At 46.4% G+C, this 25,394-nt stretch overlaps 1 protein-coding gene across 5 annotated transcripts; it reads right to left on the bottom strand.

Annotated features, from left to right (window-relative positions):
• Nucleotides 1–296: 296 nt before the first annotated feature.
• LOC125537167 lies at nucleotides 297–14,935 on the bottom strand. 5 transcript variants are annotated; one of them, XM_048700474.1, is made up of 11 exons: nucleotides 14,654–14,935; nucleotides 12,258–12,343; nucleotides 11,248–11,890; nucleotides 10,458–10,542; nucleotides 10,317–10,372; nucleotides 9,618–9,713; nucleotides 9,189–9,273; nucleotides 9,007–9,116; nucleotides 1,045–1,093; nucleotides 814–925; nucleotides 297–736 (listed from the first exon to the last, which is right to left on the bottom strand). In XM_048700474.1, exons 3-10 carry the CDS (start codon nucleotides 11,704–11,706, stop codon nucleotides 849–851), a joined length of 1,017 nt encoding a protein of 338 aa, XP_048556431.1. In that variant the 5' UTR covers nucleotides 11,707–11,890; nucleotides 12,258–12,343; nucleotides 14,654–14,935; the 3' UTR covers nucleotides 297–736; nucleotides 814–848. The 5 variants fall into 5 exon arrangements, with proteins under 5 accessions (XP_048556431.1, XP_048556433.1, XP_048556430.1 ...); XM_048700476.1 differs by having other exon boundaries at nucleotides 297–925; nucleotides 11,248–11,411; nucleotides 11,481–11,890; XM_048700473.1 differs by having other exon boundaries at nucleotides 297–925.
• Between the last annotated feature and the right edge of the window lie 10,459 nt (nucleotides 14,936–25,394).

The following is a 25,394-nucleotide window of genomic DNA, read 5'->3' as shown; positions in this document are numbered from 1 at the left end:
AAACATCCATGTTACATGTAACCAAATCTCATTGATTATATATTGCTATCAAGTCCTGCAGCAAGGTGTGGGATCATATTTTCAGTCACAATTCAAATATAATTAATCCAAACATCCATGTTACATGTAACCAAATCTCATTGATTATATATTGCTATCAAGTCCTGCAGCAAGGTGTGGGATCATATTTTCAGTCACAATTCAAATATAATTAATCCAAACATCCATGTTACATGTAACCAAATCTCATTGATTATATATTGCTATCAAGTCCTGCAGCAAGGTGTGGGATCATATTTTCAGTCACAATTCAAATATAATTAATCCAAACATCCATGTTACATGTAACCAAATCTCATTGATTATATATTGCTATCAAGTCCTGCAGCAAGGTGTGGGATATTATCTACTCCCTCCATTCACAAATATAAGATGTTTTGCATATTTTGATATGGACTACATACGAACTGAAATGAGTGAACAAACATACTAAAATGCGTCTATATACATCCGGATCAAAAAAAAAACTTATAATAGTGAACGGAGGGAGTAGTTACTATAGTAATAGTAAAAACAACATGAAAGATCACTTCCATTCAAGTTCTTCAAAGTTACTTCCCACATTCTTCCAAGATTATTCAAGTTCTTCAAAGTTACTTCCCACATTCTTCCATTCAACAAGTAATTGCAACAGGGGAATGCTCAGCGCGAGAACTTTGATGGCGAGTCCCTCCATCTGAACCAGTCACATGTTAAGTCAGACGTTTTGCTTCATGGTTCTTGTGGAAGGGTAAAATAATCTCCATAGTTTACCACAAACCCTTGAACCATCTCAAGGACATCTCCTATCAGAATAGCAGCAACCTGCCATGGTCGGAGGATGAACACCGAGACCTCCTCTTAGCAGGTGGTTCCGAATTGTACCCTGCCAGCAGAAGGAACACGGAAAAGCATTGGTTATCTCTGAATCCCGAGGCATTTTGCATGGGTTCAGCTTGGACTTGAAAGCCAAGAAGCCTGTATACACGATAAATCAGGATGGACCTTGAAGCCGTTGCAGCTGTGAGTTGGTTACCCCGCAGATAGAACCATCCTGCGAAAGATCATGGGCTCATCAGTGCAAGTATACTGGCAGAAAATTAAGACTTCAAGGTGCCAAGACTGTCCTTAGGCTTTGTCCACACACTGGAAAATGGGGCAGTAATGAGAAAAACATGATGTTGGATTAGCTTGTGAGGAACATAGCATGCCTCGTGCAAGGTTTAGCACAGCTTCCTCAACAGCACGAGGTACGAGCCAACGTCTGCTTGCCAAGGCTTTCAATATATGTAACATCCCAAAAATTTGAAATGTTAATAAAGTAATTAAATAATATTATTGATTGAGTTGTTTGAAATTTAGAAGGAATTAATTTTTTTGAGTATTTATTTAAACCTTTCAAGCCATGTCAAACAAGTTGGAATAATATAACTATCCAACAAATATAATTTTTGGCTCGAAGGAGTTATTTAAACTTAAAAGGATTTAATATTTTCATTTGGATATTTTCAAACCATATTTCAATAAGTGGGAATAATATGACTTTCCAATATAGTATTTGGATTTTAGTTGGATGTTGATCCTAACCAAATAAGAGAGGAGATAAAATGACATCTCCCAATGGACCCTACCAAGTTTGAAGTTTAAATCATTTTGGGTATTTATAAAATCCTAAAACTATTTTTAGGAATTTATAATACCCTTAAATGATTTTGCCGATGTGCAATTTTTTAAGGAAATGGCTTGATATTTTAAGTATCAAAATCATTTCTGAAAATAGAACTAGAAAAGAAATAACCAGAAACAGGAACTCTAGCCTACTGGGCCAAATCTGGTCGGCCCATTCCTATCTCTCTATTTCCTGCGTTGTGTGCATCCCAATCGAGGCCCAGCCCAGTTAACACCCCTCTCTCACTGAAGAGCAAGCCTGCCGTGTCATCTTTAACCCCAGCCAACGTCGGCCGACAGCGGCAACACCATGATGGCTGCCGTTTCCCTTCCTCTCTCAGGCCTGAAGAACCCTCCAGAAGCACCCGTGCACTGCCGCTACCTCTCCCCTCCGTACTACTACCTCCGTTCTGGTTTATTCGTCCCCCTCATATTTAGGGTCATAATTTGACTATGATTTTAACGAATAAAATATAAATTATACATAACAAAAATAATATTATCAGGAACTATGTTCAAACACGAATCCAACGATATAGTTTTTTGTGACATGCATTAACATTTTATTAGTTAAATATATGGTCAAAATTTGGCACAAAACACGAAGGGGGCCAATAAACCCAAACGGAGGTAGTACGCCTTAAAGGCACATTAATGGCCGCGGATTGAGCACGCCGTTAATGTCCACCACTGAGCTCCACGCCTCACACCGAACCGACCTCCCCTGGAATAAAAGGCGCACTCAGGCACGCCCCATTCCTGGCCTCATCTTTCCCATCAAACCACGACGAAGCTCCGCCTTATTTCTCCTAGAACCGCTCGCCAGACTTTGAGCTCTGCCACGGCATCAGAAGAAGCTTGTCTCAACATCCGACGAAGCTTGCCTTGACATCCGACGAAGCTTGCCTTGACGTCATAGCAGCCCTTGCCCTTCTATTTCCTCCTTTCTCTCTACCTCACCCGTGCACACGCTTTGACACCTTGGTTTCTCCACATACGACGAAGCCCGAGCCCCGCCTCTCTCCTATTTCCTCCTTTCCCTCTACCTCGCCCATGCACACACGTTTGATACCTTGGTTTCTCTCCAGGATGTCTTGGAGCATGGAGCACGCAAACCACAAAGCCTGAGCTCCACCTCCGCTCCGGCGAACTCCAGTCACTCTTCCCCGGCACCAGAGGACCTCCCAAGTTCTCTAAGAGGAGCCTCGACCTCGCCATCCCATTCCATACCTCGTCCACGAGCGCATCGTCGCTGTTGACCGCTCGGTTGACGACATCAAGGACTCCCGAGCCGCGTGCCGCTGTAGTTTTCCTCTCTGGCGAGTCTCATCCACTGTTGTACGATTCCTCGCCGAGGGCCAGATTAGATCACTTAAACAGAGATCGCCAAATCAACACTCCCAGTTAACTCACTTAACCGAATCTGTACCGCGAATCAGATGCTGCCGGGTAACACGGTGAAGCAAATCAAAGTCTGTAAACTAAATGGCCCGTTGCTCAATCAAAATTACCAAATTTTAACTACCACAGGATATGTAGAAGGTTCTACTAGAGGCTATTAGCATATTCCCTCTAAAAATAGTCTATTAGCATGTCAATGTCATACCATTACAACATTTCAAAGTATCATTTTTCGAGAAAACGCAAATGGCCTTTGCGTTTCATTGCATTGGAAAGATAGGGAATTTACATCCTCCTAGGAGGCAGGTTTACACAGTTGTCAGATGATCGGTGGACATCCCATGATGATGGCAAAACGACCCTGAGCCCTTGAGCCCCGGCCTTTGCCCAACATCAGGCCTCGTCCTTGATCCGGTCGACAAGCTCATTGAGCGATGGGCTCACATGGTCAAAAACGCACGCGTTCCTATGCTTCCAGATCATCCACGGCACCAAAAGCGCCACGGATTTCAGCGCCTTGCGGAGCGCTGGCGGTGTGGAGTCCGCGCGCAGCCACCAGTCCATGATCGAGTCGTCGTGCTCGGGCATCGGCGCCGGTAAGCGCAGCCAAGCTAGGATCTCATGCCATGTGTGCCTAGCGAAGGGGCACGCGAGCATCAGGTGTCTGATCGTCTCCGGCTCTTGGTCGCATAGGAGGCATCGCAGGTGGTGCTGCAGGCCACGGCGTGCAAGCCGCTCCGCGGTCCAACAGCGATCTTGAAAGGCCAGCCAGTGGAAAAATTTCACTCTTGGCGGTGCCCAGCTCCTCCAAATGAGTTTCCAGGAGTGGCAGCCCGTCGCGCCCTGGAAGGATGCCCGGTAGCAGGACTGAGCAGTGTACACGCCGTTAGCGGTCCAGCTCCAGAGTAGCTTGTCCTGTTAAGGAGTATTAGTATTGGTCTAGGAGTCCTTATTAGTCTATGTTTAGTTTCCTTGCACCTCAAGTCTTGTGTAATATATATATGCCCCTTGGGCCTTCAATAAAGATAAGTTGCTTTCCTAATATGGTATTAGAGCCTAGGTTTAGGTCTCCGGACGCCGCAACTCGTCCTTACGATCCACTAGTTTTTTTTTTCTCGGTCGATCTATTCTTCTCTGGATCGATCTCGTCTTCCGCTGTCGTTCGCGGGGCACCTGCCGCCCAGCTGCTTCGCTGGATCCAAACTGGTGACGAGTGCGCCCATGACGTGCGCCTGCACAGCCGTGATCGCCTGCATGGATCAAAGCCCGCCTCGCCTGGTTGGCTACTGTGCTGCGTTCGCACCTGTGCGCCAGATCGGGTTACCTCGTCCAGCTCCAGATCGATGTGCGTGCTGCTGCGTTCAGGCTGCTGTGCTATAGCTGCTGCTTTGCTGCTGAGTTCGCTCCTGCATACTAGCTGCTGTCTTTCCGTTCCCATCTTGATTTCAACAACAAAAAAAAGGAGTCCAATGTCTTCTGCATACACGATGGATTTTGCATCTTTGTGTCGTGTATGCTTCCTAGATTTTACCTTCCTTGTTTTCTGCTGTGTCCACCAGATCCGTTGATATTTTGTGTTTCTCATGTCATGCGAGTCCACCAAACTTTTGTCCGTCAGCCTTTTTCTGGTCATTGTCCTCTCTATAGGATTTCTGTGGCCTCTCTTTGCATTGTTGATCTAAGCTCATTCTCTTGCCGCCGAGTTTCTTTGGCCGTCGGTTTTCATGGGCCATGATTCTTTAAGCAATGCTTCTTCTCTTGATGGCCATCTTCTTTTGACAACCCATCTTCTCTTGATACTTCTATTGTATCTTCTATTGGTGCGGTGTCTTCCTCTGATGTGCCATCTCTTCGTTATCCCCTTTGGCGACTCGACAGGTTTTGAAGACTCTTCATGCTACGACGACACTCTCAAGACGCGGATTTGGATTATCATTTTTTTTAGTATTACACTTCTTCAAATGCAATGCTATTGCATACGCTTTGCATTTGAGGGGGGGTGTTAAGGAGTATTAGTATTGGTCTAGGAGTCCTTATTAGTCTATGTTTAGTTTCCTTGCACCTCAAGTCTTGTGTAATATATATATGCCCCTTGGGCCTTCAAGAAAGATAAGTTGCTTTCCTAATAGTCCGGCTCGTTGGACAGCTCTACGTGCTGCACAAGGTGCCAGAGCTTCAGGTACTGTCCAATCTCGGGGAGGCCGAGCAGCCCACGGATGTCGCGCGCCCAGCTGTTGCCGGCCAAGGCCTCCGCCACCGTTCTCACTTTCCGGAGATGCTTGGGGATGCACTGGAAGAGCATGGGCGCAAGCTCGCGGACGGACTGGCCGCCGAGCCAGCGGTCCTCCCAAAAGAGGGCGGTCGAGCCGTCCCCAATGGCCATGGTCGTGGAGGCATGAAAGAGGGCACGCTCTTCGAACGAAAACTGCAGGTCCAGCCCCTGCCATGCGCGCTCAGTGTCCGTACGCGCAAGCCATAGCCAACGTAGCCGGAGCGCGAGCCCCGTGCGCTCGAGATCCCGGACACCTAGGCCACCATATTCGAGCGGGCGGCAGACCCGGCGCCAATTGACATGACAGTGACCACCATGGGCGTCCGCGCGGCCGGCCCAAAGAAAACCTCGTTGAATCTTCTCAAGTTGCTTCAGGGTTTTCTTGGGGGGGTGCGAGTGCGAGCAATTGGTGAATTGGGATAGCGTTGAGCACCGACTTGACAAGCGCCAGCCGACCAGCCTTGTTCATCAGCCATGCCTTCCAGGTAGGGAGCCGGCCCACCACCGCGTCGACGAGAGGTTGCAGCTGGGCTGCGGAAGGGCGACGGGTGGTGAGCGGGATGCCTAAATAGGTGATCGGCAGCGTCACCACAGGGCACCCGAGCAGCTCCATCAGTCCCGCGTCAGAATCATCTCCGTGGAGAACCGTGACAGAACTCTTGGTGTAGTTCACCTGGAGCAGAGAAGCCGTGCCAAACACGTCCAGGATGCCTTTGACAGCGGAGACCTCCTCGGTTGTGGCGTGACAGAAGAGCATCACGTCGTCGGCGTAAAGGAAGATCGCCAAGATGGCGCGTCAGGGGTGGAGCTGCTGGAGGATGCCGGTCTGGAGGGGCCGACGTGGCCGCTTCCCAGGTGTCGGTAGCGACGCACTGATGTGCTTCGTGGCTGCAGCCAGAAACTCGCCAAGCGTCCATGCCTGTTGCGAAGTAGCACGGCTGCGCGATCGCCGCATAGTGATTGGTGGCGAGGCAAACCGACCAGACGCAGGCGAACGGGGGCCGGCGACAGGCGGGCGGCGATCAGGGGTGGGCGCGAGCACAGAGTGGCCACGGGGACGCTGTAGGATGGAGATTGGGCTCTGGGCAGTGGGCACCGGTGATCTGGTGACTGGGGGCCCGACAGCGGCCACTAGGGGCGTCGGCGCAGGAGTTGCGGGCTCGGCTGTTGGCGGCCCAGCCTCATTTGGCCCATCGGCAGTCGTGGGAGGAGGCGGGACCCAAACTTCAGAGGGGGGCGCGGGCGCCGGCACGATGGCGATGGAGGCGGCAACGAGGGCGTCTCTTCCCGCCGAAATCGCCGTGGTGTGATCGTGGGGCTGCGGTGACTGGTCAGCGGAGATTCCTGGGCCCGCTCGGGCGACAGGAGCGGGCGAGATGCCACTTTGCCCCGACAAGGCGGCAGGCGATCCTGGCTCTCCTAAACCAACTGGCGCCACAGGCTGCGAGTTTGGGACCTGGCTCAAAAGGGCAAGGTCCCGACACGGCGTCGGATCAGCAGCGGCAGGGGTGGGGCCGGCGGGATCGTCCTCGGGATCATGGGGAGAGCCGGTGTTTGAAATTCCGGGGCTCTCCTGCGCACCCGCTACCAGTGGGAGTTCGCCAGCTGGCCTCGACACAACTGTCGTGGCGTCGTCAGCGGGCTCGACAGACGTGTGCGTCAAGCCTGCCTCCAAAGCCTGCCCTTGCGGGGCCCTTCTTTTTCCTCGTTTGGCTCGGTGACGAGAACTAGCGAGGCCCGACTGACCCGACCATGACAACATGCCATCCCGCGTCGGCAAGGCGGGTGGCACCGCCGCCGCTGCCGCCGGCCGGGGCCAGGAGGTCGCCATGCTCGTCCCATCGGCTCGCCTTGAGCGGTCGCCGGCGTGCCAAGTGAACGCGTCCATGGCCATGCCGTCGGCCCGGCCGTCCGGCGCAGCGTTAGACCGCCTGCGCTTCCGGCCACGGCGTCGCGCCCGACCAGGTCCGGAGCCCTGGCCCTGGCCATGCCCATTACCGGCGCCATCGCGGCCGGGGTCGTCGCTGTTGGCCTGGGCACCGGGAGGGGGCGCCCCAAGCGGAGCCGCACGTACGAGCGCAATGGAGATGGGGTACGTGAGCGTCCTGACCACCGGCGCCTCCGAGGGCACACGAGACGGCAGGAGCTCGACGATCTCCAGGATGGCGGCACGGCAGACGTCGGCGGGGTTGTGCACACGGCCGGAAAGCCGAAAGACGGCCAGGTTCTCGCGAGAGCGCGTGTGGGGGTGTAACCTCTTGATCCAGCAGCTCTCCCCAAGAACGTGCTCGGCGGTGGAAAGATGCCAGGCTTGGGCGGGAATGCCATGGAGCTCGAGCTCGACGCGGTATTCGAACACGCCGGCGCCGGCATGCGCGAGCTTGCACCATGGCCGAAGCGACAGCGCGAAGCGCGGCGAGCTGATGAAATGCTCGCCATTGAGCCGGCGCATGGTGTCCAGGGAGGAGAAGAGGATGAGGAAGTCTTCGGGTGGTGCTCATGGACGGTGAAATCGCCTTCGGAGAGCTCGAGGGAGCGGTAGAGCAGCTCGGCCACCTCGGCCGCGGTCACCTGCGGCCTGTTGCCGGTGATGGAAGCCACCATTGCGCGGCCAAGGACCCGCTCGGCCTCCTCCATCTCCGCGGATTGCGCCATGATGACACGCACGGGTACGTCGGGCCGCGGAGGGGGAGCCTGGACCAGCTGGGGAAGCGCAGGCGGCGCCGAGGGGGTGGGGGCGCGGCGGCGCGCTGGGGGCGCCGGTGGCGGGCCGTCCCTACCTGGGGCGACACGTGGAGGCCGCGCGTCGCCGTGGCGCCGGCTGTCGCAGTCGCGGGATTCGTGGCCAGAGGCGAGGCAGCGCCTGCACCGGACGTCGTTGGTGCAGTCCCTCACCCGGTGGCGGTGGTCGAGGCAGCGAAAACACAGCCCGGCAATCTCCTCCGGCGATGGGCTGCGGCGGCGGGGAGGTGAGGAGCTGGGGGTGCCGTCCTGGCGCGGACGACAGTGTCGGTTCCTGCGTCGCGGCTGCTGGAACCCATCAGCGTCAAGCACAGCCCCGCCAGAGACGCGGTGGACTTCTGAGCGGGGTCCAAGCCGTTGCCTGGCAGGCACGCGGGCAACCAGCGCGACGCGGCCAGGGGCCCCAGGTACCGGCGAAGTAGCAGGCGCCGGAGGGGTGAGGGCGACGTCCCTGTACGAGCGCGCCGAGGACTCGCTCTCCGAGCTGAGCCAGCAGTCACCGGAGGACACGCGCTCGCCGGAGAGGGTCGCCCGGCGGTCGACAGGGGCAGTGCCAGGTGATTCCATGGCAGGGGGCGGGGGAGGCTGGGAGACGGGCGGCCGGCGGGGGCGTCGGCGGCAGGCAGCGGGGGCTTGGAGGAGCTAGAGGGTGGGAGCGGAGCCATCCGAGGCTGCTGGCTTCCATTTCAAAGTATCATTGGGACATCGAAGTGGGTTGAACTGGTAATAAGCTGCAACGACAACTAGATCTGGAATGCCGACAAATAAAAACACCAAATGGCTTGTGACATTGTGATACTTGGTAATTTAACTTCACATAACTAGCTCTTATCCACATAAGATACATAAATTTCTGAGTTGACTGCAAAACTTATAACTCATACCAGATGCATAAAACCAAAACAAACATCTATGGACATGGTTATGCGGTTACTAACCGCGTCATAGATAATATTTTGTGCTCCTGGATCCAAACGTGGAACTATCAGTCGACCTGAAAAGAATGTCCCTTTCCTGTATCAAAATAGATAAATGATTTGTACAAATAGACATTCAGAAACCAAACCTGATCTAGAGCTTCTCAGTTTGGGAGTTTCGGGTGTGGCAACAGATAACACCTTATCCTTATTACGAGGAAGTGGAGATCGTCCCTTTTAATGAATAAATCAATGAGATGTTAGAAATCATCATAGCATTTCCAATACAAGCAAAAAATAATACGTTCAAACATAAATTGATTCATAATATACACACGGCTTGACTGCAGGTAGTATTCTGATTTCAAAGTCAGCATAGTTTCAGATAGTGTAGCCTTTGCAGAAGTTGCTTGGTTCATTGAGTATAATTTAATTATTTTCAAGCAATTATTTTCGAACTGACAGCAGCGTGATTGATTGGGGATCATATTCTAGTATGCTGATAAAACATATAAATATACAGGCAACACTCAGAATCAATTAGTACCACAAGAACTAGGCACATTTCCTATACTTACATATGGAATTGGAGTTTTGATCACTTGTGATGGTGTACTCGGCAACGCTTTACCTGCAGAACTTTGCTCCACCAATGGGGTGATAGGTACTTCTGCCTGGTAAATAGCTCACTTCAGTATGCACACTTCACTAATAAGGCTGAATTTATTTATTTATTTGCCTTGTTATGGCACTGTTTTTTAGGGTATGTTAAGCTACTGTGATGCAGTGCTAAAGTTGAATTTGGAGTTCCAAAAACGTACAGGAATTGATTTTGTTTTGCAACATAGTACAGTTGTCATATGTTGCAGCTAAGAAGCAATAATTTCAACACAGCGTCACATTCAAGAACCAAATGATATAGCCACTATTGAAGGCAATGTTCATTTCAATAAACACATGAACTTCATCGGTAGTCTGGAATGAGTGAAAAACAGAGGACCTATTCACAAAAAAGTGAGATCCCCCCCCCCCCCCCCCCCCCAAGCGGATTGAATGATGGTCCATTGCGGAATCCAAATAATAACCACCACATGACAAGATTAAGGTTCTTATAGAGGGAAAGTCTAGTATGCACCCGTTTGTTCACATTAGACTTTTCCTGTATATTAGAAAACAAGAATAAACCATGACCTATTTTTAGCAACCACACATCTGCCAGTCATGGACAAAGCTGTCCGGTAACAGTGACAAGAATGACCAGTTATGTTGTTACTAACCACGTCATAGATAATTTTTTGGCTTCCTGAATCCAACCGTGGAACTACTAGTTGACCTGAAAATGAGTTTTCTCTTTCTTGGGTAAATATGGATTATGGATAAATGGTTTACAGAAACAAGTCAAAAACCAAATGCTTCACCTGATCTGGCGTTTCTCAGTTTGAGATGTTCAGGTGTGGAAACAGCCATAGCCTTACTGCGACTGCGGGTAAGCGGAAATAGCACCTGATATTTTGAATGAACAATTCACTAATTAAATGTCGGGTTAGGTTCAATCATAAAAATTACATATACAAGCAAGATAAAACATAGTGAGACATCAATGGAGTCACAATACACATACAACCTGACTGCAGGCAAAATACTAGAGTTTTAGATGTTGCAGCATTTGCACAACTTGATCAGTTTCTTTAATGTATCTTCAAAAAATTAATTTCAAAATGACAGCAGCATGATTTATGGTGACAAAGTTGGTGCAGAGCCCTACTGCATTCACCCAGTAAGGCGCCAGCTTTTATAAGGAACTAAGCAATCAGTCTAACCAATTGTATTCCCTGGGATTAAGATTGGATTTAAGTTACTTATACACTATAAGTTGTCCAAAACATTCAAAATTACCTTAAGCAAATGGTTATCACCAAGAAAACATGTAGGGATGTGCTACACTAGGCCATCCAGAGATTAGCTTATTCAAGATTGCATTGATCTAGCTTAAAGTGTGTGGTAGCTCTATATAAATGTAACATCAGATTAAAGTCATTTATATGCTCTGGATGATTGAACAAGCAAGTAAAACGTATACTTATTGTCTGTTTGTTGCTGAGAGAGAGAGAGAGAGAGAGAGAGAGAGAGATTTGCTGAACAATCATTTTAAGGCTGAGAGTGGAGAAATATTATTTCATTTTTTGAGATGCAGAGTTCGGAACTCACCGTTTTAGGATCTTTCACATCTGGAGAGGCTGAAGTTCCAGTTGGAACCATCGCCTGAATTGATGCTTTCTCGTTAGTTATTTGCCGCTCAGCTTGTCTCCTTAACAAAGCTTTAGGGGTACTTTCACAACCTCTCGCATCCAAAGGACCAGACACTGCTCTATCTGCATTTGGTATCATTTTATAGTCCTCTGAAGCCTCAGGACTGCTTCTACAACCTAAATTAAGCTCACCGTTGATCAATTTCTCATAAGCATCGCAGTGAAACAAATTATTTTCAGAAGGAACACTGTGTGGTCTCAACTCTTTGCTCTTATGTGTATCCCTGGCTGGACCACGTTCCAAACCCTTAGCAACCACAGCGTCCGTAGAACAGTTCTCTTTAGGTGATACTGTACTAGATAAGCCCTCAGAAATCACATTCACTAATCTTCTAACAGTGTTGACAATATTTCCCATGAGAAAGGATCCAAGCAAATTGGTAATGTTGCTTGCAGGAGCTTCTCCAAGGACACTCAAGTTGATACAGGTGACAGAGGAGCTAGTTCAAGGTTCTATCTGCAAACTTGCTGTCTCAGGATACAAACAAGTGCAGCTACCCCCTACTCCAGACTAAAAGTCCACTCAAATAGTGGTTATAAACCTGCAGGCATGGTATGCAGCAAAGACAAAGTCATTCATAATTTGTACCAGTGGCAATAGAGTAAAAGCACCGTTTGATAACCTTTTTGAAACCAAAAAGGTGTACGTGTTACCAAATTCAGAAAGTTCATCTATTTAGCTCAAGCTTCGAATCTCCAACATTTTTTGTTGCCTTTTGAAGGAAAAACTACAGAGGCAGCTTCGACAAGATGTGCAAATAGTGCACTGGACAGAGGCTGGGTTTTTTTTTCAGCTTTACATTTCTACAGACAAACTGATTGTGTGCACAATGGAAGCAAGGAAATGAGAATCTCATTTATGCACGCAAGAACTATAAAGTGAAACCTGAATTAGCACCATGATCCTACCTTCAGTCTCAAGAGTAGAAAAATAGTTACTCCTCATTATGTGCGTAGGAGGCATCAGGTGTAAGCGAACATTCACAGTTTTATTCCTGCAAGAAAAATACATAAGAAATTCAATCAACTGAAGAAACAAAAATATGCACGTATAACCCGGCCTCCTAGACGATAGATACATTTACAGGCAAAAACTTAATATTTTTTATAACAACATAATAAAGCTTATAAAATCCCTCTTTGTTACTAGCCGAAGATTGGATGGGTGAACCTGTTTTGATGCACCAAAAAACAATTTGTTCTGATGTTTTGCTTTATGAATAAGTATAAGTAAAACTAGCACATATGCCCATGCGTTGCAACGGGAAAATTGATGTTTTGTGCAAGCATAATGTCCCACAGCACCGGATTCACTATGAAGAACATGCTGCAACCCAACATCCTTCTACAAAATGAACATAAAAAAATATGATGCAATTTAGCCATGTTCATACTTTCTTTGCCGGGCATAATCTCTCACTGATTTCATTTAAGTATAATCCTTTCTTTAATTACCATGACGTCCTCACTCGTTTTAGTCGGGAGTCAAATCCTTCCTTTTCTAATTTAGCAGCCCCAACACATTGAAACCTACTAATCCTTCCTTTTATCCTACATTTTTACCTCAAGTCCTTCATTTAATTAGCCTCATCTATTTGAATATTCTATTTATTAAGACCACAATCTTTGTTTTAATTATTCCACCGGTTTACCCATAATTCTTTCTTTAATTAGCCACATCCGCTTAAATATTTTATTTAAGCCCACAATCCTTCCTTTAATTAGCTCATTCGCTTAATTAGCTCGCCCTCAACATGAGGACTGCCACTCATATATTTAGAGTGAGTTGGGATTAGTAAATATGAATGGCGCATAGGTCGTTGGTTGTTATATCGAAGATCCAGACAAGAGGTCCTGTGTTCAATTCCAACAATGTTGATTTATTTTGACCCAATTATTTTTCGCGGTCTCTATGAAAGCCCATAAAAGGCCCAACAACATATAAGTACCTGGCCCAGGTGGCTTAGCCTGTGTATGAGTCAAACGAAAAGGACTAAACCAAACCAAGAATACCTATTCCCTTTAATAGTAGGTATAGATTTGGAAAATTGGACTACAGAACATGCATTGACACCGCCCGTGTTGGTTTCAGCAGATGGAGTTTGATACCATAAGTCTTAGCCCTTGGTAGAATGAAACCAAAAAAAGCAAAGCTATGATGTCTAACTAGATCCAGGATAAATTAAATGAACCAGGGAGCACCGTGCATCGCGCGGTTGTTCTGGTATGATATTAATAGTTTCTGCTGCTGACATGCACTAGAGCCTAGACTGCAAGGGAAGGCACTGCACATAAATTATATTATGTTGAGTTTGCATAAAAAAAAGCTATGTATTTCCAAGTGCATGAGCATGCGGGCTATTATTAAAATTCTTATTTTGTCACACACGAATCTCAAAGAAAGCATTGATGGTCCAGATTGCTCTATGTGCCTTCACTCCTGTGCACAAAATATGCCTTCATAAAATGCTTGGTAATAAAAAACTGAGGCGGCATATGGCATTAGTAACCGTAGGACATGGGAGTGAAATATAGCTGCAACATCCTGGTTCAGGTCAGCCGAGTAGCTTGCAGGCTATATGACAAGTTTCTAGTTATTTCATCAGTATATTAAGCTATTTTACTTATACAATTTCAGCAGACAACCAATGAGGCAATGAGGTTTCAACATTTTACCCACCTAAGTGCTACAGAGGTGCAAGTTTGGATAAGCAGAAACAGAATTTACTCTAAATTAACTAATGTAGTAGAATACGTAATCTCATCACTGAACCAGAGAATCAGTATCCATGTTTTGATTGTCCAATTGGTCCACCGTCGATCTAAATGGTAGACACTAGTTGAATAATTGGTAGGACCACTCAAAAGTTAACGCAAAGTACTTTTGAACAGATCCAAGTGTCTGCTTCTCCTATTGTATTTTAAAACGTTGCCTAATTCATAGGATGATCCTACTCTCTGTCTCTCCCGTTGTAACACACTAATACTTGAAAACATGTACCAATTAGTTTCACTGAGTCACCAGCACTATTTCGACCCTACTCCCCGGTACTGCATTTCACAATTTCAGTGCAATGAGCCAGTGTTTTTGTATATTAACAATACGTCCAAATCGCAGTACAAGAAAAGGAAGAAGAAGAACATTTAAAAATAAAGAAACATACTTTTGTGATGAACTTCAAATCAAAGTCAAACGAACAAAATAAAAGGGTCCTGCCACTCTGAAAAAGGCCCTCTCGTGCAAGGATGCGATGGTGTCAAGCAAATCGGAATCTAAATAGAGAATAAAGGTTTGCGAATCATACGCAGGTCCGTCCAGAGGCGGCGTGGGGAACAGGGACCTTGAAGGGCGGCTAGGGTTCTTCCTCCCGGCGGTGGAGCTTGGAGTGGAGGTTGGTAATATCAATTCGCTTTGGGGCTTGGAGTGGAGGTTGGTGCTGTCAATTCGCGGCCAAGGGATTCAGCTAGCTATACCTACCAGTACCAGGGAGATGTCATCCGCGAACTGATGATTTGCCCGACCTTTACTGTGCCTCGGCCAAAATGCCCATCTTACTTTGCAATTTCAATTGATAATATGTGACATGTTTTGTTGCTTTGCTTCTAGACAAAACTTCACATGTTAAAAATAACTATCTGAATCCTTTGCTGCCGAGTAACAATAAAATATACAGATACATTATTTATTATGAACATTATATAGTACTTCTTTTCTAAAATACTAGAACATGAGGGCGCGCGTTGCCGCTCCCGATCATTTTAAAAGAAGTATATTTACATGGAGTATAATGCAGAATTTTCAAAACCCATGATGTTTACGTATCAGCATATTTACACCAAAGGAAAAGAATATCAAAAGTTGAATTCAGCGTATAGTGAGAAATTACGGATCTATTGCAAATCATCAGTTTGAATGGTGACTATAGTCCTGTTTAAAAAAGGAGTCAACTTCATGGCTGCAACATCTTGGCATTGCAAATGTCCGCCTATACAAACACTCGAGCTCGAGGTCTGAATTTCTTCATAATAGTACTCCTACTGACTTCGGCTTTAGTAATAAATAAATTCGCTTTGTCAAGAAAAGAAGGATCTATCTTCGTGCCTCAACAAAAACTAAACGGCACATAGCACTTTGTTGCAATTATGAATTTTATCCAATCATGAATTTTATTTTTTAGGTTAGACATCAGACAATAAGTTTTTGTAGGCATGATGAGATTTGAAAACATCATACCATGAGCAATGTAGATAAAAATGATTATTAATTCAGCTAGCAAAACTAATTAAATGTCTTTGAGATGTACACCATCAAACTAAATATTGCAGGATTCTAGTCTGACCTGGAAGGCAAATTCCTGATAAAATTATTTCAATAGATGAAGCAAGAACTGCTTCTCAACAATGACCAACTAAGTTTCAAAGATCACCTCCATGGCCGCGCACAAGGAGATGCAACCAACGGAAGGGGCAGTACTGCTGCCACTAATTGCCGTCTATGCCTCATCCATTGCAACGACAAGGGGATTAGGGTGATGGGCCTTAGGTTGGCTGGTGTTGTCTCGTCGCAGCGGAATACCATCTTGTTGTCGTCCATCTAGTACGCAGCAGAGGTGTATTGTTCCCAAAAAAAGCAGAAGTGTATCGACAAATTCCATGCGCGATTAGGCGGCGGAAGCGGAACAGGAGAGGCCGAGGATGGGAGAGCTAAAGATGGGCTAACGGGCCCGACGAAAGCCCGGATCAACCACAACGCACGCAGTTCAATCCACGGAGCAGCTGCCCAATCATGATCCGCAAAACACGCTAGGAAGGGTCGCTAATTATATCTGGACCAGTAACAGTAGGATCGGACGGCTAAAGATGCCAAATCGCTGTGAGAAGTCATAGCTAGTTGTGTTATACTGTTTAGTAATACTCCTATAAAAGGTGTTGGCACACTCTGCATCGTCCGGTCTGCCCCGTGCACCTCACGCCGATGCTTGTATGCCGCTTCCCGTCATTTGATCGGTCCATGATGTGTGGGTCAAGGGCGCGCCCGGGCCTCCTTGTCTGTCAGTCATTCCCCGAGCTGGGTCTAATGGGGGACGTTGTGGGGACACTTTCACCCGTTGGCCTTTGTTCGGATGCTGAGGGGCTTTATCTACCCGGCCTCATGTCGTACTGGCGGGTTGACGTGTTTTGGTCCGTGTGGGCTGCTTTCACCTGTTGGTCTCCTTCGGGTCTGGATGAGCTTTGGCTACGCGGCCTCTTACTGTTACGGCCCCTGGCCGGACGGCATATGTTATGTAATATCTGTCTTGTCGCAAAAAAATGTAATATTTGTCTGGCTTTTGGACATGGAGATCCGGTCGACTGGTGTGTGTGTGTGTGTGTGTGTGCCCTTTGAACGCACTCTTCCCCTTGATCAGTTGGTCGTTTCGCTTGGCTCCCTTTTGCATGTGTCATGTCGGGTGGGTGTCGGGCTGTGGCAGACGACATCGGCCCGTGAATCGTCTGTTCAGTTCACTTGGCTTCCCCTGCCCACGTGGTTCCGGGTGGGAGTATATGCCTCTTTTGGCATTTTTGGTTGTTGTCCCCTCGACCGCTAGTCGACGCATGATCTAGTCGGTGCATGATGTTTGAGTAGATTCTTTTTGTCATGTGGGGTCAATTGTGGTATGGTATGGTTGATACGAGTTGTATGCTATTATGGTGTTGTCTTATGGTGCCTTCCGTGTCACGCGGGTGTGTGGGATCCCCGCTGTAGGGTGTTGTAATATGTTAATGATTTGCTTATACTGGGTTGCGGAAGCCACAAAAACCTGAACCCTAGTTCGTGAGTTGTTGCATATGTGATTAAAGGGGACTTTTAATGCTATGGTTGGGCTTTAACTTAATGAATCTTTAGTAGTTGTGGATGCTTGTTAGAGTTTCAATCATAAGAAAATGTGACCAAGTATGGAAAGTATGTTAGCTTAAGCCTCTCCCTCATAAGTATGATGATTATCGCTATCGTGTCATATTCAGTTGACTAGGGACAATTATTTTCTCATTGTTCATCAAAAACCTTTACTTTATTGTTATTTTATTAAAAAGAAACTAACTGTTTATTATCTTGCAAATATATCATTTTATCCTTGCAAACTAGTTTATTTCTTCTTCTAGGTAAAGCGAACTTTTAGTATGCGTAGAGTTGTATCGGTGGTCGATACAACTTGAGAGAATATTAATTCTATCTTTTTAGCTCCTTGTTGGGTTCGACACTCTTATTTATTGAAAAGGCTATAACCGATCCCCTATTTACTGATGGGTTATCACCTGCTTAGGGGCACGGCGGGGGCGGTCCTTAGAGACGACAAAGGCATATTATCGTGGGGGGAGTAGATTGACTACTGCGCGAATGTCTTGATGGTTGGAGTCTTGGCTCTCAATTCGGTCTACCGCTGGCGCAAAGGTCGAGATGTAATCGCATTATTAGCTCCTCAGACAACCTGGAGGTGATCGATGTCATGAAGTATGGAGGACGGTCGGTGGGTGCGGCGGCGGCAATCTTCGATGCTTGTTTTCATTATGTTTGTAATTTTATATTTCTAGGTTCGAACATTGTAATAGAGAAGCAAATAAAGTTGCACATGAGCTTACTAGATTAGGTAGATTTTCTATGACTTCTGATTGGTTTGAGGAACCCTTAAATGAAATTGTAACGATCCTCATAAACAATGTGTTGGTTATTTCTATTGAATAAAGTTTCTAGTTTATTTCAAAAAAATACCCAGACATCAAATTGTTATACTACTAAAGAGTAGTTCATAGGCATTCCTTGAAAAATTCCTATCCTCGAACACTCATTAAAAGGTAGAACAAATTTACGAGCATCTTTAAATAAGGTAGACCAATAAAAATTAGACTATAATACCTTGTGTGCAGTTTTGCCTCCAACATGATGTCCTTCATAAGTAAACGAGTGACACCTTCTCAATACATCATCCTATTCATTTCCAGGTATCCAATGCCTAATAATGACATCTACTGTTTTATACAAATGAAGATCATCCCAAAAATAGTGTATCAACTCATAGAAGAATTTTCTCTTTTGTTCATAAATAAAATGGGAAGGTATGTACTTAGCAACAATATAATTAGCATAGTCAACAAACCAAGGTTTAGCAACAGAAGTTGTAACTACATCTAATTGCTCATAGGAAAACTATCATTAATAGGAATAGGATCATCGATTATGTTTTTGAAGGAAATATGCCCTAGAGGCAATAATAAAGTTGTTATTTATATTTCCTTATATCATGATAAATGTTTATTATTCATGTTAGAATTGTATTAACTGGAAACTTAGTACATGTGTGAATACATAAATAAACAGAGTGTCCCTAGTATGCCTCTACTTGACTAGCTCGTTAATCAAAAATGGTTAAGTTTCCTATCCATGGACATGTGTTGTCATTTGATGAACGGGATCACATTATTAGAGAATGATGTGATGGACAAGACCCATCCGTTAGCTTAGCACTATGATCGTTTAGTTTGTTGCTATTGCTTTCTCCATAACTTATACATGTTCCTATGACTATGAGATTATGCAACTCCCGAATACCGGAGGAACACTTAGTGTGCTATCAAACGTCACAACGTAACTGGCTGATTATAAAGATGCTCTACAGGTGTCTCCGATGGTATTTGTTGAGTTCGCATAGATCGAGATTAGGATTTGTCACTCCGATTGTTGGAGAGGTATCTCTAGGCCCTCTCGGTAATGCACATCACTATAAGCCTTGCAAGCAATGTGACTAATGAGTTAGTTGCGGGATGTTGCATTACAGAACGAGTAAAGAGACTTGCCGGTAACGAGATTGAACTAGGTATGATGATACCGACGATCGAATCTCGGGCAAGTAACATACCGATGACAAAAGGAACAACATATGTTGTTATGCGGTTTGGCCGATAAAGATCTTCGTACAATATGTAGGAACCAATATGAGCATCCAGGTTTCGGTATTGGTTATTGACCGGAGATGAGTCTCGGTCATGTCTACATAGTTCTCGAACCGTAGGGTCCGCACGCTTAACGTTCGATGACGATCGGTGTTATGAGTTTATGTGTTTTGATGTACAGAAGGTAGTTCGGAGTCCCGGATGTGATCACGAACATGACGAGGAGTCTCAAAATGGTCGAGACATGAAGATTGATATATTGGAAGGTTATGTTTGGACACCGGAATGGTTTCGGATGAGTTCGGGCATATACCGGAGTACCAGGGGGTTACCGGACCCCCCGGAGGCTTAATGGGCCTACATGGGCTTTAGTGGAAGAGAGAGGAGGCGGCCAAGAGGTGGGGACGCACCCCCCAATCCCAATCCTAATTGGGAGGGGGGCCGGCCCCCCTTTCCTTCTTCTTCTTCTCTTCCCCTTCCTTCCCCCTCATATTAGGACTAGGAATCCCCCCTTGGGGGCGCACCATGAGGACCGGCCGGCCCCCTCCCCCCCTCCTTTATATACGGGGGAGGGGGCACCCCATACACACACAAGTTGACAATTGTTTTAGCCGTGTGCGGTGCCTCCCTCCACAGATACACACCTCGGTCATATCGTCGTAGTGCTTAGGCGAAGCCCTGCGTCGGTAACTTCATCATCACCGTCAACACGCGCGTCGTGCTGACGAAACTCTCCCTCGGCCTCAACTGGATCAAGAGTACGAGGGACGTCACCGAGCTGAACGTGTGCAGATCACGAAGGTGTCGTGCGTTCGATACTTGATCGGTTGGACCGCGAAGACGTTTGACTACATCAACTGTGTTTCTTAACGCTTCCGCTTTCGGTCTACGAGGGTACGTAGACATACTCTCCCCTCTCGTTGCTATGCATCCCTAGATAGATCTTGCGTGATCGTAGGAAAATATTTGAAATACTGCGTTCGCCAATAGTTTTCCATTCTAGATAAATGAGCAGCTAAAGGATTTTCTTCCCTCTTCCTATCAACAATATGCAAATCAAATTCTTGCGACAATAAAACCCACCTAATGAGTCTAGGTTTAACATCTTTCTTGTTCATAAGATATTTAATAGCAGTATGATCAATATGAACTATGACTTTAGAATCAACAATGTAGATTTAAATTTGTCGCAAGAAAAAACAACCACTAATAATTTCTTTGAGTAGCATCTAATGTTTTACTAGCATAGTGAATGACATTAAGTTGTTTATACTCTTTATCCTGAAATAGTCCTGACTGCATAATCGCTAGCATTACACATAATTTCTGAAGGTAGGTTCCAATCAGGGGTTGAATTAAAGGTGTAGTAACCAAAGCTTTATTTTATGTTTCAAAAGCTTCTGCATAGCCTTCTTCAAAAGAGAACTAAACATCTTCTTGCATTAAATTTGTAATATACACATCCTACCCGGCGTCGAGCTCACTCTCATCTCCCCAATCATTGTGGGATAAAATTTGGGGCGAGGGATTTGGGAGAGGGACAACAACGAAAGGGGAAAAGACAAGGCTGGGGATTTAGCCATGCAATGATTAGTACAAGTGAATATCTAGAAAACACAGGGGGGTCTGCAAAAGTGCGCAGCGGCCGGCTTGGCCTTGTATCTGCCAGTGTGGCGCAAATGTCGACCCATAATTGGCAGTAATTTTTTTGCCCCCGAACTATAATTTTGGGGGTGGCGGAGTCCACCTTTGCAAGTTTGTGGGCTAAACCATCACGGGCTGTGCAAGTTTCTCCCGGTGCTTTTAACTCTCTTTTTTATTAGCAAGACAGGCCATGGTTTTTTAAGGGAAAACCTACTGCCATTTTATTTAACTAGTGGCAGAGTTACACCATGTATTACATGTGATAGTAAGAAATCTGAAGGATCATCAATCCACTCACAACTACATTTAGCATCATAAGAGAAGCTAGCTAGGTAATGTGCCTGCCATTCACTTTCATCGGATGGTGCTTGAACTCAATGGATGTAATCCCAGGAGCTATCTGAAAACAATCTGCCAAGATAGTTGCATTAGTGTTGAGATATATTACTTTGGCAATGCAACTCAATGTATTGATCGGTGCATAACGCACGTATATATGGGTGTAAAAAGTGGGCCTCGACCTCAACTATACAAGGACTAGGAGGTGGGCCAAGATATACAATATACATGCAAAACCATATATTCAACACCACCCCGCGGTCAAAGCGTCATCGGAGACGCAGAGACTGGACCTGAACTCCTCAAAGACGGAAGTAGCCAGTCCCTTCGTCATCCCATCGGCGAACTGTTACGCCGTCGGGACGTGAAGGACCTGGATGCGCCCAAGAGCCACCTGAAGGAAATACTCCCTAGAGGCAATAATAAAGTTATTATTTTATATTTCCTTATATCATGATAAATGTTTATTATTCATGCTGGAATTGTATTAGTCGGAAACTTGATACATGTGTGGATACATAGACAAAACACTGTGTCCCTAGTAAGCCTCAACTAGACTAGCTCGTTAATCGAAGATGGTTAAGTTTACTAACCATAGACATGTGTTGTCATTTGATGAATGGGATCACATCATTAGGAGAATTATGTGATGGACAAGACCCATCCATTATCTTAGCATATTGATCGTTCAGTTTTATTGCTATTGATTTCTTCATGTCATATACATATTCCTTTGACTATGATATTATGCAACTCACAGATACCAGAGGAATGCCTTGCGTGCTATCAAACTTCACAACATAACTGGATGATTATAAAGATGCTCTACAGGTATCTCCGAAGGTGTTTGTTGGGTTGGCATAGATCGAGATTAGGATTTGTCACTTCGAGTATTGGAGAGGTATCTCTGGGCCCTCTCGGTAATGCACATCATAATAAGCCTTGCAAGCAATGTGACTAATGGGTTAGTTGCGGGATGATGTATTACAGAACGAGTAAAGAGACTTGCTGGTAACGATATTGAACTAGGTATGAAGATACCGACGATCAAATCTCGGTCAAGTAACATACCGATGACAAAGGGAATAACGTATGTTGTCATTACGGTTTGACTGATAAAGATCTTCGTATAATATGTAGGAACCAATATGAGCATCCAGGTTCTGCTGTTGGTTATTGACCAGAGAGGTGTCTCGGTCATGTCTACATAGTTCTCGAACCTGTAGGGTCCGCACGCTTAACGTTCGATGACGATTTGTATTACATGAGTTATGTGATTTTGTGACCGAATGTTGTTCGGAGTCCCAAATGAGATCACGGACATGACGAGGAGTCTCAAAATGGTCAAGAGGTAAATATTCATATATAGGAGGATAGTATTCGGACACCGGAAGTGTTCTGGGGGTACCAGGTACGTATCGGGTCACCGGAAGTGGTTCCGGGCAACCCGCGGCAAGCTATATGGGCCTAATGGGCCCAGAGTTGGACAGACCAGCCCCTAAGGGACTGGTGCGCCCCCTTTGCTAGCCGAATAGGAAGAGGAAGGGAAAGGGGGAAGAGAGAAGGAAGGGGAGGCTAATCGGCCTCCCCCTTCCTTCCCTCCTCTCTCCCCTTTCCTTCCCTCTCCGGAAAAGATGGTAAGGGGGGCAAATTGGACAAGGCCCCCAAGTAGTATTCCTCCTACTTGGGGCGCCCCATGGCTGTCCCCCTCCCCCTCCCACCTATATATATGTGGGGAGGGGCGCCTAGAACACACGACTAACATTGTTAGCCGTGTGCGGCGCCCCCCTCCATAGTTTATGCCTCCGGTCATATTCACATAGTGCTTAGGCGAAGCCCTGCGTGGATCACTTCACCATCACCGTCACCACGCCGTCATGTTGACAGAACTCTCCCTCAACACTTTGCTGGATCAAGAGTTCGAGGGACGTCATCGAGCTGAATGTGTGTAGAACTCGGAGGTGTCATACGTTTGGTATTTGATCGGTCGAAACGTGAAGAAGTTTGACTACATCAACCGCATTGTCAAACGCTTCCGCGTTCGGTCTACGAGGGTACGTGGACACACTCTCCGCCTCTCGTTTCTATGCATCTCCTAGATAGATCTTACACGAGCATAGGAATTTTTTTGAAATTGCATGCTATGTTCCATAACAGTGGCATCCGAGCCAGGTCTATGCGTAGATGATATGCACGAGTAGAACATAGAGAGTTGTGGGCGGTGATAGTCATACTACTTACCACCAACATCTTATTTTGATTCGGCGGTATTGTTGTATGAAGAGGCCCGGACTAACCTTACATGACCACGTTCATGAGACCGGTTCCACCGACAGACATGCAACTAGTTTTGCATAAAGGTGGCTGGCGGGTGTCTGTTTCTCCAACTTTAGTTGAATCGACTTTGACTACGGGTGGTCCTTGTTGAAGGTTAAAACAACAAACTTGGTGAAATTGTTAGGGAATGTAGTAATTTCAAAAATATTCCTACGCACACGCAAGATCCATCTATGTGATGCATAGCAACGAGAGGGGAGAGTGTTGTCCACGGACCCTCATAGACCGTAAGCGGAAGCGTTATGACAACGCGGTTGATGTAGTCGTACGTCTTCACGATCCGATCGATCCTAGTACCGAAGGTACGGCACCTCCATGATCTGCACACGTTCAGCTCGGTGACGTCCCACGAACTCTAGATCCAGCTCAGGTCGAGGGAGAGTTTCGTCAACACGACGGCGTGATGACGGTGATGATGAAGTTACCGACGCAGGGCTTCGCCTAAGCTCTACAACGATATGAATGAGGTGGAAATCTGTGGAGGGGGCACCACACACGACTAAATACTCAACTTGTGTGTCTATGGGGTGCCCCCTCTCCCGTATATAAAGGAGTGGAGCAGGGGAAGGGTTGGCCCTCTCATGGCGCGCCCAAGGGGGGAGTCATACTCCCGATGGGAGTAGGATTCCCCCTTCCCTAGTTGGAGTAGGAGAGGAAGGAAGGGGGGAGAGAGGGAAGGAAAGGGGGGGCTGGCCCCCACCCAATTTGGATTGGGCTTGGGGGGCGCACCCTCCACCTTGGCCGCCTCCTCCTCTCTCCCACTAAGGCCCAATAAGGCCCATACACTCCTCGGGGGGTTCCGGTAACCCCCCGGTACTCTGGTAAATGCCCGAACTAACCTGGAACCATTTCGATGTCCAAACATAGCCTTCCATTATATCGATCTTTATGTCTCGACCATTTCGAGACTCCTCGTCATGTCCGTGATCTCATCTGGCACTTCGAACAACCTTCGGTACATCAAAAAACATAAACTCATAATACTGATCGTCATCGAACGCTAAGCGTGCGGACCCTACGGGTTCGAGAACTATGTAGACATGACCGAGACTCGTCTCTAGTCAATAACCAATAGCGAAACCTGGATGCTCATATTGGTTCCTACATATTCTACGAAGATCTTTATCGGTCAAACCGCATAACAACATATGTTGTTCCCTTTGTCATCGGTATGGTACGTGCCCGAGATTCGATCGTCGGTATCTCAATACCTAGTCCAATATCATTACTAGCAAGTCTCTTTACTCGTTCTGTAATGCAACATCCTGTAACTAACTCATTAGTTACATTGCTTGCAAGGCTTATAGTGATGTGCATTACCGAGAGGGCCCAGAGATACCTCTCCGATACACGGAGTGACAAATCCTAATCCCGATCTATGCCAACTCAACAAACACCATCGGAGACACCTGTAGAGCACCTTTATAGTCACCCAGTTATGTTGTGACATTTGATAGCACACTAAGTGTTCCTCCGGTATTCGGGAGTTGCATAATCTCATAGTCATAGGAACATGTATAAGTTATGGAGAAAGCAATAGAAGTATACTAAACAATCAAAGTGCTAAGTGATACGTCTCCGTCGTATCTACTTTTCCAAACACTTTTGCCCTTGTTTTGGACTCTAACTTGCATGATTTGAATGGAACTAAACCGGACTGACGCTGTTTTCAGCAGAATTGCCATGGTGTTATTTATGTGCAGAAACAAAAGTTCTCGGAACGACTTGAAACTTCACGGAGATTATTTTTGGAAATAATAAAAAATACTGGCAAAAGATTAAGACCAGGGGGCCCAC

The sequence above is a fragment of the Triticum urartu genome, chromosome 2 (genome assembly GCF_003073215.2).
Source record: "Triticum urartu cultivar G1812 chromosome 2, Tu2.1, whole genome shotgun sequence".
NCBI classification, from domain to species: domain Eukaryota; kingdom Viridiplantae; phylum Streptophyta; class Magnoliopsida; order Poales; family Poaceae; genus Triticum; species Triticum urartu.
Note: the sequence above shows the minus strand (reverse complement) of the source record. Positions and strands in the feature narration are given on the sequence as shown.